Source organism: Hemicordylus capensis, chromosome 2 (assembly GCF_027244095.1).
Source record: "Hemicordylus capensis ecotype Gifberg chromosome 2, rHemCap1.1.pri, whole genome shotgun sequence".
Lineage (NCBI taxonomy): Eukaryota > Metazoa > Chordata > Lepidosauria > Squamata > Cordylidae > Hemicordylus > Hemicordylus capensis.
The window spans coordinates 214,806,688-214,825,768 of NC_069658.1; the positions used below are offsets into that span (position 1 = coordinate 214,806,688).

Here is a 19,081-nt window from a genome sequence, read left to right on the forward strand (position 1 = left end):
CACCCTCCCTAACTAAAGACCCCGTAAGTTGACTGGAGCAGGCTAACTTTCTGCCAAGGTCACTCTGCTCTCCAGAGTGAACTGCCTCACCCTCCCCTCCTTTCGCAAAGGATAGCAGCAAGCCAACGCACCAATTAACTCAGCAGGAAGAACGTGCTGTGGGTTTCCCCCCCGATGGCTTCTCCCCTTGGGAAACCGAGAGGTAAGATCAGGGGCTGTCCAAGATGTTTTGCTGCCTGTGGGAAATAGGATCCCCTCCCCATCAATGAACAGTTTTGCCCCAGCTGGGTGAGGAAGGGTGGTACCCACAGGGCCGTGCCCGTGCTGGCAGGCGCCTGGCACTTTGCCCACGACACCCCTCCCTGCCCCTGAGGTGACCACCACACCCGGCCACTCCTGGGTAAGATGGACCTGTCCTCTGCAGACCTGTGGAGTGAGTGACATCTAAGAGCTGAGATCTTCTAAAAAAAAACCACATGCAGCACCCATGGATGGGATTTCGAAGTCCCATGTTCCTCATCCCTAAAGGGCTTGGCTTCAACTATCCAAAAACACACTGCAGGACGGCAGACAAACCATCTGCAGCAGCCTCCTCATCAGTTTCGTGGTGGTTTCAGCTTTGTTGTATCTGTATGCCATGACCAGGGACTTGGGTTCTGGCTTCCCATCTTGGCTGCAGCCTCCGTTATATCCACGGGACACAGATAGCAGCAATGCTTCCAACGACTGCTGGAATCATCTGACTCTTCCAGGGCTTAGGACGTTAATGCCTGCCTTTCTCACACACATGCATGCCATGCAAATTACTTTTATTTATTTTTTTAATCGTTGCAGAAAGTAAAACGCACAAGAGAGACACGGGATCCTTAAAAAAAAAAATTGTGCTACCCGTAACAATTCATCAGTCAATCGGCAAGCTTATAGGAGGTTTTGAATGGGTGACGACGGAGGAATGCAAGAAGAGTGCTCAGCCTGTGTGCTACCACCCAGCTGAGGCCAAAGAAGGTTTTGAAAGGCGTGTTGAGTGGGTAGCACCAATATAGGTGTGCTGGGAGGTTGTTCCAGGCATATGGGGCAGGAAGAGAGAGTGGATGGAGAATCGTTTAAGGAAGAAGGCTCTGGGGCACGTGAGTGTGTTAAAGATGGGAGGAGGAAAGGTCATGGGAAGGGACGTATGGAGAAGTAAGGGTGGAAGTATGGGGAAGGGGCGTCTGGGGAAGTAAGGGTAGAAGTATGGGGAAGGGGCGTCTGGGGAAGTAAGGGTGGAAGCATGGGGAAGGGGCGTCTGGGGAAGTAAGGGTGGAAGCATGGGGAAGGGGCGTCTGGGGAAGTAAGGGTGGAAGCATGGGGAAGGGGCGTCTGGGGAAGTAAGGGTGGAAGCATGGGGAAGGGGCGTCTGGGGAAGTAAGGGTGGAAGCATGGGGAAGGGGCGTCTGGGGAAGTAAGGGTGGAAGCATGGGGAAGGGGCGTATGGGGAAGTAAGGGTAGAAGTATGGGGAAGGGGCGTCTGGGGAAGTAAGGGTGGAAGCATGGGGAAGGGGCGTCTGGGGAAGTAAGGGTGGAAGCATGGGGAAGGGGCGTCTGGGGAAGTAAGGGTGGAAGCATGGGGAAGGGGCGTCTGGGGAAGTAAGGGTGGAAGCATGGGGAAGGGGCGTCTGGGGAAGTAAGGGTGGAAGCATGGGGAAGGGGCGTCTGGGGAAGTAAGGGTGGAAGCATGGGGAAGGGGCGTCTGGGGAAGTAAGGGTGGAAGCATGGGGAAGGGGCGTCTGGGGAAGTAAGGGTGGAAGCATGGGGAAGGGGCGTCTGGGGAAGTAAGGGTGGAAGCATGGGGAAGGGGTGCATGGGGAAGTAGGGGTGTAAATATGGGGAAGTAAGGGTAGGGCAGGATAGGGCGGGACAAGGCTGAGGAACTTTCTCTGGGTGCAGGAAGGGATGAGGTGCCCGTGTAGGTGCAATAAAATAGCAATTGCATAGTAAACCTCCCGTGGACTGGCTCATTCCGATTGTGTGGCTTGTGTTGTTTTGCAACAGAGCCTCTTGCGGGTGGGAGAAGTAGCAGAAGGCAAGCCAAGCCACACATTCCACAAATGAAAGACATGGCGGCCCCCCAGCCCAGATCAATAGTGCTCCTTTTCACAGGTCGGGCCCCATGACTTCCTTGATCCAGGGCAGGTAGTGGGCAACACGCGCGTACACCCCAGGCGGGAAGTCATAGCCGAACGAGACGATTCCATGCACCACACCGCCGCAGACCATGGGACCCCCGGAATCCCCCTGGGGAGAGAGAAGAAAGATCGGTAGGAGCCCAGAGGAGATGGGGAGCCAGCTGGCCGGGGCCCTGGATTTGAACCCCATCGCCTGGGCTCACCCTGAGCCTAGGGGAGGACTCTGTGGTGCATCCCGCAGCCTGCATAGCCGCCTTCAGACAAGAGAGGCAGCAGCTCTGAGCAAGAAGCCTCTAGACTAGTAGGGCAGAAAAACCCGGCTGCCCCCTTTCCCCTGGCCCATGGACCCTTTTCCGTGGCTTGCTCCAGCTACGAGATGCCAAGGGTTGCTGGGAAACTACTACTGGCCCGGTTGGTTGTGTCCCCAGTCCCATTGCTGGTGGAGGAAGGCAAAAGCTGGTTTCCCAGTCATTCAAAATGAATTGTTAGAAGTTGTTCTTTGCAAGTATGCAATGTGTGTGTGTGTGTGTGTGTGTGTTTGTGTACAGTATTGTTTGTTCCACCTGCAGGCAAGGTATTGTGAAAAGATGCATTACCTGGTGACTGATAAGGACACGTGTGGCATAGTTGTACAGCTTCAATGAACAGAGTATGGTTTTGTGGGCTCCCTCTCACAGGAATTCCCAAATGTTGTTGACTACAACTCCCACAATCCCCAAGCGAAAGCCACTGCAGCTGGGGATGCTGGGAGTTGTAGTCAACAACATCTGGGAATCCCTGTTAGAGGGAACACTGCCCTCCATTCCTTGAACCCAAGCCCACCCACCCCGGAAACTTGCTGGTTCTTTCAAGGGCCAATATTGCCACTTGCAGGGCAAGGACATCAAGGGATCTTGATTTGGAGAACACTCTCTCCGGGGCTAGGTCTGCCACAGCTGCTTTAAAGACACATCTTGGCTTGGCTAACAGTAAATGGAAATTCTCCCAAACGCTTTCCCCAAAACTAAAATGTGAAGGACCATTTCTGCAAATGTCTAAGCTCAGATTTCTATTGTTGACAGTTAAGGTTTTGAGTTCCTTCTGTATACTTTTCGGGAGACACTTTTTAAAAAAGTAAACCTTGGTTGTTTAAACTCAAGGGAATGATAGTAGAGTATCAACTCCCCAAATCTGCTTTCTGAGTACTTTACAACTAGGGCTGGAGCGTTAATCAGTTCAATGATGTTTGATTTTTAAATATAATATATATTAGAAAAGGCTAAGAAGAGGCCACAGTTAATTGCAGCAGAATAGATTTAAAAAGACTACCAACCTGCTCTCTTTAATACAAATTACTGATGGAGAGCACCATCTTAAGAGAAGTTTCTCCCTTTTTCTCTCTTGGAAGGGGATCTCTCTTTAATATGTCCACAAAAATGTGCGCAGCTAACAAATGCCAGTTTTCTCGCACACAGAAGGGAATGCCTCTTCTAAGATGGTTCTGGCCACAGTATATGTATGAGATGGCACGTGTTGCCTTAGGAGAGGCATTCCTTCTCTTCTTTTTCACAGAAGGGAATGCCTCTTCTAAGATGAGGATTGCCAAGATAACTGTAGTGATTAGCCTCCCCTCCCTCTAAAGCGTTAACCGGAAGTGAACCCTTGTCTTGACTGACAGTCTGGTGACCTACAGAGATCGCCCAATCAGTCCACCAGGTTAGCAGAGGGGACCTAGAGAGCTGATGCTGGGGATTCTGAGAACAAGAAAGGAAGAGGCTAGGCTGGAGGTGCACAGGAGGACATGTGGCCGTCGAGGTTCCAGGAGGATAACTGTAAAACCTGGTTGCAGGAAGATAACTGTAAAACCTGGGAAGACGGGATTACAGGAGGCTTGAAGTCTCATCAGGAGTTTGGTGAGTTCAATGAAAAGGGAAGTTTAATCTAGGGAAAAGTTTATTTAGTCAGACTTTGTGTTAGGGATGTTATATTTCTTTGATGTGTGTGCTCTGCATATTCTGGATACTGTTCTATTATAATTTACCTGCAACATAATTGAAATAAGAAACACCAGCCTATGCTCAATACACCTAGGGTGTTGCAAAAGCCTCTGTAAACATTTAAGTGTGCATTAAGTCAACCTATTTTTGTAATCTTACTAAGTATTTTTAACTGTATCTAAATGCTGAGAAAGCCTCAGATGGAAGCAGTCTGTAGTAATTGAATAAAACTGATCTTTTCTTTTTACAAACCTCTTTGAATTGGTTTTTAACTCAGGAAAAGGGATGGAATGAAGGAAGATTTCTCTGGTGCAAACATGTCCTCTAATGTTCAGCAGCTATCAGTTTATCAGCTATCATGTAGTCTTACATGTTGAAGATTTTTGTACTTGTCCAAGAGCCAAATTAAGAAAGTTTTCTCTGGGATTATCCCACCCCAAGCCCAGAGAGTTTCTGTAGACAAAAGTGGGTGGTGGCGGCGGCGGCAGCATTTTAAACCGGGAATATAGAATAGTTTTAGGAGAAGCATTTCAAGGCAGCTCAACAGGGATGATTCAGTATTTCTGTCCCTCACATGAGCTTTTTCTGAGACAAAGGCTGTAATCCGCTACAATCACTTCTAAAACTCAACAGGTATGCTTCTTGCTTCTTGCTTCAAAACTATTGCTTTTAATTTGGTAAGCTAATGTGATTCTGATGATACTGACCTGGCTTGAGTCTCGCAGCTGGTGGTCACTGCCTGCGCAGATCATCCCATCATCCAGTTCTGGGAAGAGAATCTTACATTTTTTACGATTGTAGATGGTGATGTTAGTCTCGTAGAGCTTCTCCGTGGCCTGGTTTTCATCGATGAGGCCCCATCCAGCTGTGCTGCAGGGTGTGCCAGTGGGGAGGTCGCTGGTCGACTTTGGCAAGGGCACAACTTGGACATACTTATTTAGAGTGGCCTTTGAGGTCAGCTGGGAAAAGGAGAAGAACAGGCAGGAAGATGGAATGATCCATTATTGCTGTAGGAGGCTCCTAGGGGGATCTGGGAACTCCTTGCAGGCAAGAGGAAATGCAGGGAACTAGGTTTTTATTAAAAATAAGCAGGTTTCTAGTCCTGGTGACTGCAGAAATGTGCAACTGGGAGCCAAACTGCAGGTGGGGGTTAAGGTGTCAATAATCCTCATGGGCTCTCTTCTTATAACTATTTCCAAACCATCTGGTTCCTTTTGGACACAAAACCAGAACACCTGTGGCTGATTAGGAGGTTCCAGCAGAATTAGGGTAACCTGCAGATGCATTGGTTTCCCCAGTATCTGAAAGGGCTGAAAATTCCCAAACTGCCCCAATGTAACTTAATGGTGCAGAATGTTCACAGACCCAGAGTGCAGTTAACAGGCAGGCAGGCGGAGCTAATGAAACTCAGTGGCGAGGAGGAAGGATAGGACAAAAGGAGCGGGAAATTTCTCAGCTGAAGAATACTCCCTCAAGACAGTCACAACCCTTTCTGCTTCTGAGGGAGAAAATTACCCACACGGAAAATTGCTCACACTGAAAAATGCCCACATGTTAAAATGCCCACACAGAAAAATTATTGTGGTGGAGCATAGTATATAGGGGCGTATTTTTCCATGTGGGCATTTTTCCATATGGGCATTTTTCCGTGTGAGTAATTTTCCATGTGTGCATTTTTCCGTGTGAGCAATGCTCTCTGTGTGCATTTTTCTTGTACGCTTTTATGACAGTGGGATTTTTAGTGTGCACAATTTTCTTGTGGGCTTTTTTCATGTGCGTTTTTTTCTGGTTACCATGAACGAAGGGGGGAACTTGAATCTAAGTGCTACCACTATCTATGGGACCGTCAATATGGCTGCTGTTTGCCCCACAAAAAATCAGAGGTGAATATGAAGAATATTTATATACTTCCTTTTCAATGAAATTTCTCAAAGTGATTTACATAGAGAAAAATAAATAAACACATAAAGATGGCTACCTGTCACCAAAGGGCTCACAATCTAAAAGGTAGACACCAGCAACAGCCACTGGAGGGATGCTGTGCTGGGGATGGAGAGGGCCATTTGCTCTCCCCCACTCAATAAAGAGAATCACCACTTTGGCAAGGGGTCTCTTTGCTCAGTTAGCAGGTGTGCATGCTATGCTATGCTTGCCTAGATTTCATGATGCAGGTACCTGGGAAATGGCTGCCTTGGGGGCAGAATTTGGACCCCAAATTGTGTGTTAGTCTATTTGTGTACTATACAGGAAGTTCCCTGTCCCCCTGCCCTCAGGGGGCGTGGACTATGATACCTTAAGCAGGAGAATATCATTTGCGGTGGTCCACCGGTCATATTCTGGATGCCTGAAGTAAGACTGAACGCCAATCACTTGCTGAGAGTCTTCGATGTGGTAGACATTGTGCGCTCCCAAGATGACAGTAATATCTCTGGAAGTGGAGCATGGGTGCATATGTCAGGAGAGGAGAGCTGGTCTTGTGGTAGCAAGCATGACTTGTGCCTTTAGCTAAGCAGGGTCCACCCTGGTTGCATATGAAAGGGAGACTTGATGTGTGAGCACTGGAAGATATTCCCCTTCGGGGATGGAGTCGCTCTGGGAAGAGCATCTAGGTTCCAAGTTCCCTCCCTGGCAGCATCTCCAAGAAAGGGCTGAGAGAGACTCCTGCCTGCAACCTTGGAGAAGCCGCTGCCGGTCTGTGAAGACAATACTGAGCTAGATAGACCAATGGTCTGACTCAGTATATGGCAGTTTCCTTTGTTCCTATGTCAGAGCTGGGAGGGTCTTGGAGTCAATCTCTAGGTATTTCCCCTCTAATGTGGATGAAGGTGTTGTCCCTCAGTGCTGCAAAAGAGTCGATCCTGGTGAACATATGGATCTCTGTTCTGCTGAGTAGGTACAGTCTACTCGGCCTTGCAGCCTTTCCCAGGGTTCCAGGCAGTGCTCCATCTAAGGTGTGCTCATCTGCATCTGTACACAACACAAGTTATTTGATGTCTGCTCAGTTAATTTTAGATCCTGCTCAGGTTGAATCACAATTTACTGTGGCTGGGGGGATGGGAGTTATAGTTCAGCAAGATCTGGCGGTCTACAATGACTGGTCTACCAATTCTCCAAAGTTTCAGGCAGGTGTCTCTCCCAGTCCTGTCTTGGAGATGTTGCCAGAGAGGGAACTTGGAACCTTCTGCATGCAAGCGTACAGGTGCTCTTCCCAGAGTGGCTCCATCCCCTAAGAGGTATATCTTCCAGTGCTCACATTCAGTCTCCCATTCAAATACAAACCAGGGCAGGCCCTGCTTAGCAAAGGGGACAATTCCTGCCTGCTGCCACCAGGCCTGTGAACTCTGATAAGCCGCAATAGGTGTGGTCCAACAAATCAATGTGTTATCAGCATCTCCAGTCCTTAGCTGAAGTCATCTTACGAGTCTTTCCCTGCCCTACCTGGAAATGCCAGGAATCGCACCTGGGGCTTTCCCAACATGCTTGCAAAGCAGGGATTCTACCACCGAGCTTTGGCCCTTGTGGTGGGGGGGGGGGGTTGCAGTCCTTCAAGGTTTCAGGCCAGAGTCCTTCCCAGCCCTAATGGGATCAACTGCAGCCAGCCAAGGACGGAACCTGGAACCCTCTTACTGCAAAACAGGGGCTCTGCTACTGAGCTGCAGCCCCATCCCTTCAGCCTTTGTGGTGGGAGTTATGGAAGTTGCAGCCCAACCATCTGGGGGACCCAGATGTTTGAAAATGTGGGAGACCCACATTGGACAACTCCTGCTCTAACCAATAGGCTTTCCCACCAGATGTGCAAAAGAATAGCACCTGCCCCTTTGACCCTTCCAGTAATTTAATTGTGTCCTCATTGGTATATCGGAAATCATGACTGCTACTCACCCCATGCAATGTGCTGCAGTCATGACCCATTGGGGTGCCACTAGAAATCCGCCACAGTTTAACTGGATACCCCTCTTCAGGGAAGCCATGTAGGGTCTGGAGTGGGGTTTAGCTTCATGGCCACCAATTATTTGACTCCTCTGACGATCTATGGAGTGGGGTTTAGCTTCATGGCCACCAATTATTCGACTCCTCTGACGATCTATGGGAACCATGATCAACGGTCAGTGAGTCCCATATTCCTGCTTGTTGGTTCTAGATGGCCATCAGCGTACCAGACGATTTGTAGAATAGCACATGCAAAATTAGATAGGTTGCTGCCCCAAGGAACATACAATCATCAGTTTTCCCAATGCATTAAAGAGTTAAGGGAAGGGAAGCAAGAAGGTCAGAGGATGAGAGTGTGAACAGATGCAATGCAGCATACTTAAGCTTCAGTTCGTCCAAGCCAGAACCATCCTGTTCTGGAATGGATGGGGGCAAAGAAGCTGAAACTTAATCCAGATAAGACGGAAGTGCTCTGGGTTGGTGAAACTGATCATCCAGCTAGTGAGGTAATTCTGGTCTTGAACGGAGTCACACAACGAGGCGGGTCTGAGGGGAGGGTTTGAGGGGAGGGCAGATTAAGCCGGATCTCCCCACAAACGACCAGACGACCCCACAGACGACCCCACAGACGGCCCTGGACCATCGGCTCCGTTACGGAGCTGGGAGGGGCTGGGAGGATCATGGGGCGCGCGGCTCCTGGAAGCTTCAGTATGCCCTGCGCAAGTGTAGAGAGACCCCTGAGCCGGGAGGCTGCTTTTCAGCCTCCCGGTCGGGGGTCTCCTCGTGAGTAGCCACAGCGCGGAGCCACTTCATGGCTACTCACGATTTCAAAAACTGGGTCTGCAGAGCGCCCACTCTGCAAACCCGGTTTAAGCACCGGGCTAGAGAAGCGGGTGACCCTCTTAAGAACCTCCGGGCTCGCAGCCGAGCCAGGTGGTTCTCACGGTTGTAGAAAGCTGGGCTAGCGGAGGCTAGCTCGATTTTCTACAATCGTGTGAATAGCCCCTTCCTCTGAAAGGCAAAGTCTGCAGCTTGAGGGTGCTTTGGACCCAATGCTGTCCTTGGAGGCACAGGTAGTGGTGATGTGCAGAGGTGCGCCAGCTGCGACCTTACTTGGAGAAGTCGGACCTGACTTCAGTCACTCATGGTTTGGTTAAGTTCAGATTGGACTACTGTAATATGCTCTACATGGGGCTGCCCTTGAAGGCGGCTTGGAAGCTTCAGCTGGTCCAGAATGCTGCTGCAAGGATGCTCGTGGGCGCAAGTCGCTTCATGAGTGCCACAACCAACCTGCGGCAGCTTCCTTGGTTACTGGTCCGCTTCCGGGCTACATTCAAGGTCCTAGTCTTGACGTTTATAGCTGTACATGGCTTGGGGCCGGGGTACCTGTTTGCCCGCATTTGCCCATATGAACCTGCCAGGGAGATCCGGTAGGCGGGGGCTAGAGACAGGGTCCTTTCAGTTGTGGACCCTCCACTTTGGAACACCCTCCAGGAAGAGCTTTACCATGCTCCCCCTCCCCTAGTTGTTGTTGTTGTTGTTGTTGTTTAGCTTTTTATTAACTTTTAATTTTAAGAAAAAAGTGTAATTTTAAATGTGGTTTTAGCTTGGTCTTATACACTTGTTTAACTTTATTAAAATTTTACTTTATACTGTATCTGTTTTGTTGATGTTGTGAGCCGCCCTGAGCAGTAGTATACTGGAAGGGCAGGGTATAAACATTTAAAATAAATAAATAGCTCATCTCCTCCAGCCCCGTGTAAAGCAGCTCAGTCAGCGTAACTGGAATAAATGTGTATTTTTCTCCTGTTTACCCTTCCTCCACTTCTCGTCCCTTCCTCTGTCTATTCTGTATCAAATTATAATAGCAAAGCCCTTAGGGTACAGATCTATCCTTTTCTGCTTTGCAAAGCGATTGTCCTAGATAAATAATAATGCCTTCCAAAAAAATGTGCATCGTGCCCTCTCTCCAAGGGACTGCCGGTTATCCTGTTTTCTCAGGAGAAGACCAAAGGGAGATACAGGAGCTGCCTTCAGATATCTGCGGGGCTGTCACGTGGAGGGCAGAGTGGGCTTATTTTTCTCTGTAAACTTTGAGAACTTCTGTTGAAAAGTGGCATTTAACTACTAGTAGTAGTCGTTCTCTTTTCTTGAGGTCAGGATGAGACCCAGCTGGACAAAATGACAAGGAAACAGATTTGAGCTAGACATTGGGAGGGATTGCCTAACTGTATGAGCTGTTAGACAGTGGAACAGCCTGCCTCATGCAGTGGTGGACCACCCTTTGCTGGAGGTTTCCAAACAGAGGCTGGAGGGTCACCTGTCATGGATGCTGTAGCCAATACCTGCACTGAACAAGGGGATGGACTGGAAGACCTCCAGGCTCCCTTCCAACACTATAATTCAATGATCCCATGAAAATCCTTACTTGTAGGGCAGGAAGGCAAAGCTTTCCCCTGTCTTTTGTCTCTAGAGTCTGGGCTTAAAAGGTATTCTGCTCCTGAACATGGGGTTTCTATTGATGAGCCATTGATAGCTCTCCATTAATTTGTCTACTCTCTTTTTTTAACGCCCCTCTAAGATGCTGCCTATCCGTTGCTGGAAGATTTGGGAGAAAAACGAAAAAGTTACTCCAGTGAGCTTGTGAGCAAAAGCTGACGTTGGGTCATTTGTGGGAAGCTATCAAAGGAAGGGGGAAATGAGAGTGGGTGAGACCAGCATCAATGCTCTGGCGGAGTGTGCAGGAATGAAGGCTAGACCCTCTTGGTAAATAATCCCCTGTATTGTTGTTGCATTAATATTCCAAAACCTCTTCTTTTTTGGAAATAAAAACATAAGAACAGCCCTGCTGGATCAGGCCCAAGGCCCATCTAGTCCAGCATCCTGTTTCTCACAGTGGCCCACCAGATGTCGCTGGAAGCCACAGGCAGTAGTTGAGGGTGTGCCCTCTCTCCTGCCATTACTCCCCTACAACTGGTTCTCAGAGGCATCCTGCCTTTGAGACTGGAGGTGGCCCACAGCCCTCCGACTAGTAGCCTTTGATGGACCTCTCCTCCATGAAGTTATCCAAACCCCTCTTAAAGCCATTCAGGTTGTGGGCTGTCACCATGTCCTGTGGCAGAGAGTTCCACAAGTGGATCACGCGTTGTGTGAAAAAGTACTTCCATTTGTTGGTCCTAGACCTCCTGGCAATCAGTTTCATGGAGTGACCCCTGGTTCTAGTGTGTGTGAGAGGGAAAAGAATTTCTCTCTCTCCAATTTCTCCAAACCATGCATGATTTTATAGACCTCTATCAGGTCTCCCTGCAGTCTTCTTTTTGCTAAACTAAAAAGCCCCAGGTGTTTTAGTCTTGCCTCATAAGAAAGGTGCTCTAGACCCCTGATCATCTTGGTTGCCCTCTTTTGCACCTTTTCCAGTTCAACAATGTCCTTTTTAAGATGTGGTGACCAGAATTGTACGCAGTACTCCAAGTGTGGTCGCACCATAGTTTTGTATAAGGGCATTATAATATTAGCCGTTTTATTTTCAATCTCCTTCCTAATGATCCCTAGCATGGAATTGGCCTTTTTCACAGCTGCCGCACATTGAGTCGACACTTTCAACAAGCTGTCCACCATGACCCCAAGATCCCTCTCCTGATCTGTCACCGACAGCTCGGATCCCATCAGCATATACTTGAAGTTGGGTTTTTTTGTCCCAATGTGCATCACTTTACACTTGTTAACACTGAACCGCTTTTGCCATTTTGTCGCCCACTCCCCCAGTTTGGAGAGATCCTTTTGGAGCTGCTCACAATCCATTTTGGCTTTTACTACCCGGAAGAGTTTGGTATCATCTGCAAATTTGGCCACGTCGCTGCTTACCCCTGCTTCTAGATCATTTATGAATAAATTAATAAGCACCGGTCCCAGTACCGATCCCTGGGGGACCCCACTTCTTACTTCCCTTGTATTAAAAATAAGTTATAAATTGCATTAAGATTCTTAAAAACCTCTGCATTATTGTGAATCGGATTGCTGTGTTTGCAAATCCCTATGCATGAAAAAACCTGGCAGGGTCAAAAGTGTGTGTGTGTGTGTGTGTGTGTGTGTGTGTGTGTTTTCACAGTTAGAACGTCAGTTTGGCAGTTTTATTTTAGAGGGAAAAGAGATTTTGAAAAATGGAGGGAATTTTTATTTGTAATGATTGGATGGGTTAAAAAAATGTTGGATCAGAAAACTGTGAAGCTCTTCTCACAATCAGTGAGAAGCAAAACAAAGACTCTCAAGACCCACCTGTTTTCTCAGGCTTTTAACAGAAATTAATTTGTATGTATGTATGTATGTATGTATGTATGTATTTATTTAACATATTTTTATTCCGCCCAAAACGCAAGTTCCTGGGCATTTTACAAGAGAATAAAAACAACCAATAAAAAGATTAAAACATTTCAACAATTAAAATTTAAAAGTGAAAACTATTAAAACAAAATTAAAACAGTATCTAATTAAATGGCTTAATTGTTTTTATCTCATGAAATTGTTTAAACTTTTTATTCCCCTGGTGGCGCAGTGGTAAAACTGCCACCCTGTAACCAGAAGGTTACAAGTTCGATCCTGACCAGGGGCTCAAGGTTGACTCAGCCTTCCATCCTTCCGAGGTCAGTAAAATGAGTACCCAGAATGTTGGGGGCAATATGCTAAATCATTGTAAACCGCTTAGAGAGCTCCGGCTATAGAGCGGTATATAAATGTAAGTGCTATTGCTATTGCTATTCTGTGAAATTGTTTAAATTGTTTTTTTTTACTCTGCTTTATATTGGTTGTGCTTTAAATTGTGAACACAGCCCAGAGATACACATACTGTATCAGGTGGTATATAGATATGATAAATAAATAATAAATAAACAAGCAAGTCACCTTAACCCTAAAACAGAAAATCACAGAGAAGGAATCTTACCATTAAAACCTCATAAAACTTCAACATGTTTTAAGTTATCAGTTTTTATGTTGATAGCATTGCATTTATAAGAACTGGCTCAATGTCGTCTGAACAAGTTAACATAGAATAAAACCTGTTTCTTCAGTGTTACCAAGTTGCTAGAGTGCTTCCTTTCCTCTCCCACGTTCATCAGAAGTGTTTCGCCAAACTACAGGCCACAGTAACTTATCATACTGGAGAATTATAATATAGAATCAATAAGCTCTGTTGCAAGTCTTTCATAAGACCTGTGATAGCCAGGGTGGTGTAGTGGTTAGAGTGCTGGACTAGGACCGGGGAGACCCGAGTTCAAATCCCCATTCAGCCATGAGACTTGCTGGGTGACTCTGGGCTAGCCACTTCTCTCTCAGCCTAACCTGCTTCACAGGGTTGTTGTGACTGAGGAGGAACCTAAGTATGTAGTACACCGCTCTGGGCTCCTTGGAGGAAGAGCGGGATATAAAATGTAAAATAATAATAATAATATTTGTCTCGGAGGGTCGAAGAGCCTGTGTTGTGGCGGCCAGGAATTTCGCTAGGGGAGAGGGGGCCTGTGTTCACCCCTATCCCCAGGGGCCCCTTGGAGTGAAGGAGATAATGAAGAAAATAGGGAGTGGAGGAGGTGGGGGGCGGGTTCTTTGAACCCATCTGCTCAATTATAGCCACACCCCTAGTGGCAGCAGCGCTACCCAGAAGATGAGCAATCCTATAGCTAAGTAGAACACCCATGTCCCAAGGCAGTCTACCTCTGAATCGTGGTCAACGCCAGCTGTGGGTTATTGCTTCCTAGAGGAATCTAGTTGCTGGGAAATGGCATGTTACACTAGATTTGGTCTGATCCAGCTGGACTCAGGTTCTTATGCCTGCCTTCACCTGGGACTCTTGCCCCATAGCATGTTTAGAGTAAGACAAGAAAATATTCCCTTGGCCCATTCCGATGGCAGAAATGAGCTCACAAGTTTTCATCACAACTTACCAGGCTGGGCCTGCGAGGAGAACAACAGCAGGAGCAGAAGAGGCCAGAGGAGTTGGCTCATCTCGATGTCCAGTTTTTCCCAGGCGGGAAAGTGCTTAAGACTTCAGCTGCTCCACCTCATTGGATTTATAGCGACCCTTCAACTTGACTCACCCGCAAGGAAGCCGCAAGGGCTGCACGTGCAATCTAATCGCAGGATTTCAGGCAGCTTAACTTGTGTGCCATCTTTTTGGGTGGTCACATGGAATAGTCCTTCTTTAAATGGCAATCTGATAGTGTGTGTATGTGTGTGTGTGTGTGTTTTGTGTGTGTGTTGTGTGTGTGTGTGCTTGCACATGCATGCAATTTATTGTGCTGGGATCCAGGCAGCAGGGTGTATTTTATTTACTGCATTCGTATCTTGCCTCATGGAATTAAAGGTAGCACACCAGTGGCCGCCCATCTAGGCACTGACCAGATCCAGCTCTACTTAGCTTTAGCAAGGTGGCTTCAGCTTTATACCCTGCGGCTAATGTGCCAGATCCGAAGCCTGCTGTGTAGGCAACATTGACATCCAGCTAGTGAAGTTTCTGCCCCCTGAATATATTCATGCAAACGTGTGACTTTCTCTTATTTTGTTTCATCACAGCCATCTTTCTCTGAAATTAATTACCGTATTTTATGGACTATAAGACTCACTTTTTTCCTCAAAAAATATCCGCCAAAATTCAGGAGCGTCTTATATGTTTTAACAGTTTAATATGTTAAAACTCTGAAAAACTGGATTAAAATTAAGGTGCGTCTTATAGTCCGTAGCGTCTTATAGTCCGTAAAATACGGTAGTCGTCTGCATCCCTTCTCATGTCTCCTGCTGGTGTCTGCCTCGTGATTCTAGACCGCGATTTCCCTTTGGGACAAGGAATTATCTTCGGGTGCTCTGGTGGCACACAGAGCTCAGGGTCGTGGCTGCTTTGTCAGCATGGAGGTAGCTTTACAAGTGAAATCAAAGAGACCTCTGCTAACTGAGCAAAGAGGCACCTTTTAAAAGTGGTGATTCTCTTATATTTAGCAGGGGGAGAGCAACTGGCCCTCTCCAGCCCCAGCACAGCATCCCTCCAGTGGCTACTGTTGGTGTCTACCTTTATGTTTATTTTTAGATTGTGAGCCATTTGGGATAGGGGATCATCTTATTATTTATTTTTCTATGCAAACCGCTTTGCAAACTTTTGTTGAAAAGCGTTATATAAGTAGTAGAAGAAGAGGAGGAGGAGGAGGAGGTAGTGGTCTTCTGTTTAGAAGAGGGGAGCAACTGTCCCTCTTCAGCCCAGCATAGCGTCCCACCCCACCAGCAGCTGTCGCTGATATTTTCCTTGTGTTTCTAGATTGTAAGTCCTTTGAGGGCAGGGAATCATCTTCAGGCCCTGTTGTGACCCACAGTTTTGAGGTTCATCTGTGCCAACTGGTCAAGGAGGTACCTTTGAAAGTGGGGGCTCTCTTCTATTGAGCAAGTGGGAAGCAACTGTGCCTTTCCAGCCCAGCACAATGCCCCTCTCGTAGCTGTTGCTGGTGTCTCTTTCTAGATTGGAAGCTCTTTGGGGCAGAGAACCATCTTTTCATTTCGTTTACTATGCAAACTGCTTTTGAGAACTATTTTTTCATAAGCCGAGTATACAGTCTGGTTGTTCCCGTTCACTTATAGTTTAGAAGTAACCGGGAGCAACCAGATTGGTCAGTCATGACTGAGCACCATTGAAACCAAGGAGATGAATTAGTCAACTTAAGCCCTACCAAAGAGCCTTAGTCACAGCTAACGTATTCTGGAGCAGGGTCGTGGGGAGGGGGCAAGGAGGGAATTCGCAAGGGTTACAGGAACTTCACAAAATATTAGCAGCACAACAGTATCTTGAATAGGTCTGGAAGCAGATCAGGAATAGGCCCTGTGTCAGCAATCCAATCAGGGCTATGGGAAAGAGATAGAAATCACTTGGGGGAAAATATGCCCATCCATTCAGCTACAAGGGTCGTTGACTGATGGGCTGGATGGCCCATCTGTCAGGGATGCTATAGCAGATTCCGGCACGGAGCAGGGGGGGTTGGACTAGAAGATCTCTAGGATCCCTTCCAGCTCTCACACTCTGTGATTTCTGGAACAGTGAAAGAGACATACAAATCAATCCTTGTTAATTTATAAGCTTCTGCCATGCCCTGCCTTAGTCCTCATTTTCCTCTTGTCAAGAATGTGATTTAAAATATATTTACATTTATAGAGAGGGTGGCATGATATCCGAGAGCAATTCTGTTTAGTAATGGGGTCATAGTGGGAGATAGCCCTAACATGGAAGTCAGGAATATCTTGCGGAGGATGTGAAGACCTTTTGAGTGGAAGGCTGTCAAAGCTCAGAGTTCTGAAGATCTGCCCAGAGATTTCATATGGGGCAGTATATAAATGTTATAAATGAAATAAAATTGTATAATTTATTTATTATGGGCCTTCTCTGTGGCTGCCACAGGGCTCTGGAAAGCACTCCAGATCAAGATCAGAGTTTCTCCATCTCTGGCTGTTTTTAAGGGGACCCATAAGACACACCTCTTTTCTCAGGCTTTTAATTCATGTTAAAAGGTTTGTCTTTATATCGTAAAATTGTTTTAATCATTCTATACTGTTTTTTATTTGTTGTATTTTAACGTACGCACATCACCTAGGGATGCATATATCAGACGGTATATATAATAAATGAAATAAATAAATAAAATAAATAGATGTGATGCCCAATTCCCCCTCACACACGGTCACTTACCCGTCCTCTGGCTGGGATTTCCAACACCACACACGGATTTTTTTGGAGACTGCACAATCAAAAACTATGTTCTGTCCAGGTTTGGGAGCTGTGTGTGCTCCCAATTTTTGGTTGTGTGGAAGCAAGGGAGGAGGAAACCCTGGGTAGCTTTTCCTCCTACCTTGCTTTCACACAATCACTTCTACAGGTTATCTACTCTGAGAGTTATTTGCACATGGTTTCATACTCTGGGGTAGAGGTTGAGCAAAGCCACTTCGAATTGCACTCGTGGCATTGAGGGAAGTGGCCCCTCCCCTCTGCTCTCGGGTTTTATTTTGGTGCAGGTTCACACTGCATGCCTCTGTGTTTTCCTTCTAGCCAATGGGGGCGGTGGGGGGGAGATAGATTTCTAAAGTCTATATCTGCATTCCGAAAGACTGAATCCTTCTTAGCATGTTAATGATTCTACCTCAGTGCCTCTCCCTCTTTGCTCCGGGCGTTTTCAGAAAAACTCCCTTAAAACCAGCATTTTAAAAACCCAGGAATACATCACGATAAGCTAGAATTCAGAAGACAAAGCCCGCTTTGTGTGTGGTGTGGGTCCAAGGATCTCGAATGGACTTCGGGGTACGTTTGGTTGGTGTGTGAACGCACACACTCTCTTCCGCAGGAGATTTGGGATAACAGCCCTGTCTGTAAAATCTCCTGGCATGCACATCATTGCATAATTCAAAATTCTTTAAGCAATCGGCTTCTCCTCCATATAGGCCAAAGAATAGCACCTCCTCTTTGACTTTCCAATTCAAAAATAAAAATTCTTTATGGCTATCAGCCATTATGGCCACTAGAAAGGGGAGGAACTGGCATTGTACTCACTGCAGGCAGTATGCTGCAGTCAAGACCCACTGGCAGGGTGGGGGCGCTTGAGATCCACCACAACCCAAACTGGCCCCTTTTCACAGCTGCTATGTATGGCCAGGAGAGAGGCATAGCTTCGTGTCCATCAACAATCTGACTACACAAAGGATCTGTAAGAATTGTTAACGGGAAAACAGTTACCACCACTACTGCTTTTCAGGACAAGAGGGCCATCAACATACAAGATGTTTTGTGGAGTAACAAAAGGAGTTAGACAAGTGGCTGGCCCAAGCTTATAATTTAAATGTGTAAGAGCAAAATGCATCTCGCCGTACTTAAGTGCCATTTCTCTGCTTCAGGCCCCAGTGTAATTAAGCTAATTATGTTTTAACTGAAATAAATGTGTTGAATTCCCCTGCTTACCCAGCCTTCATTGCTGTCTCTTTCCCCTGCCTACCCTGTGTCAAATTATATATTGTAAGCCCCTTGGGGCAGGGACGTTGAAAGTCGTGTACAGATCAACCACGCTAGATAAAAACTTTCAGAAAGTGTGTCTCCTGTTCTGCTTCTAAGAGTTATTCTCTTTTTTCAGGAGTGGTCTTAGCATTAGGCAGGATGAGTCCAAAAAGTTGCAGGTGGTTTTTTTTTGTTTGTTTGTTTTAATATCTTGAATGGATAACACACTGTGATCTGATTACCACTTCCATGCTCCCGTGCCTTAGGCACAGTAATCTTTACCTGCTAGGTAAAACAGTCAGAAAATGTGTATTGAAAGCTGCTGCTCGGCGGGGCGGGGGGCGGGGTGGTGTTTCATGGATTTTCAGGTTTTATCAGGACCTGCCTAACTCTTAGGCAAAGTGAGCACTACCAGCGTCCTTTGACAGGGTGGAAGGCAATTATTCTTTGAGTGTTTCTATATCTAGAGATGTGCAAATACTAGATAATCAGCATTAAGGTACATTTGACACAGAATGTAACAGACCCCCCCACACACATTTGACAGTGTCTGATCGGGGTCACGGTGAGGGCAACAGGTTAAAGCCCTCACCCCCCTTCCACCTACCACTGACCAAATCTGCATTGGGTCTCCTCCTACCATGTTACCAAAAGAATCCCCAGACAGATATGCAGCTACATGAGAACAGCCCTGCTGGATCAGGCCCAAGGAGGCCCATCTAGTCCAGTAACCTGTTTCTCACAGTAGCCCACCAGCGGCCTCTGAGAAGCCCACAGGCAAGAGGTGAGGGCGTGCCCTCTCTCCAGGGAGTTATTCGCACATAGCTTCATGCTTCGGGGTAAATGTTGAGTGAAGCCACTTTGAACTAGACTCGTGGCATTGAGGGAAGCAGCTCTCTGCTCTCGGATTTTTGTTTTGAAACAAGTTCACATGGCATGCTCCATGCTTTCCTTCTAGCCCATGAAGGGGCGGGGGAGAGGGCTTCCTTAAGAGTGATATTATC

At 47.0% G+C, this 19,081-nt stretch overlaps 1 protein-coding gene across 1 annotated transcript; it reads right to left on the bottom strand.

The window, feature by feature from the left end:
* Positions 1-1,508: 1,508 nt before the first annotated feature.
* LOC128346093 (mast cell protease 1A-like) lies at positions 1,509-14,084 on the bottom strand. The gene is made up of 5 exons (XM_053298997.1): positions 14,008-14,084; positions 8,024-8,225; positions 6,434-6,569; positions 4,849-5,100; positions 1,509-2,274 (listed from the first exon to the last, which is right to left on the bottom strand). Exons 1-5 carry the CDS (start codon positions 14,066-14,068, stop codon positions 2,134-2,136), a joined length of 792 nt encoding a protein of 263 aa, XP_053154972.1. The 5' UTR covers positions 14,069-14,084; the 3' UTR covers positions 1,509-2,133.
* Positions 14,085-19,081: the final 4,997 nt, after the last annotated feature.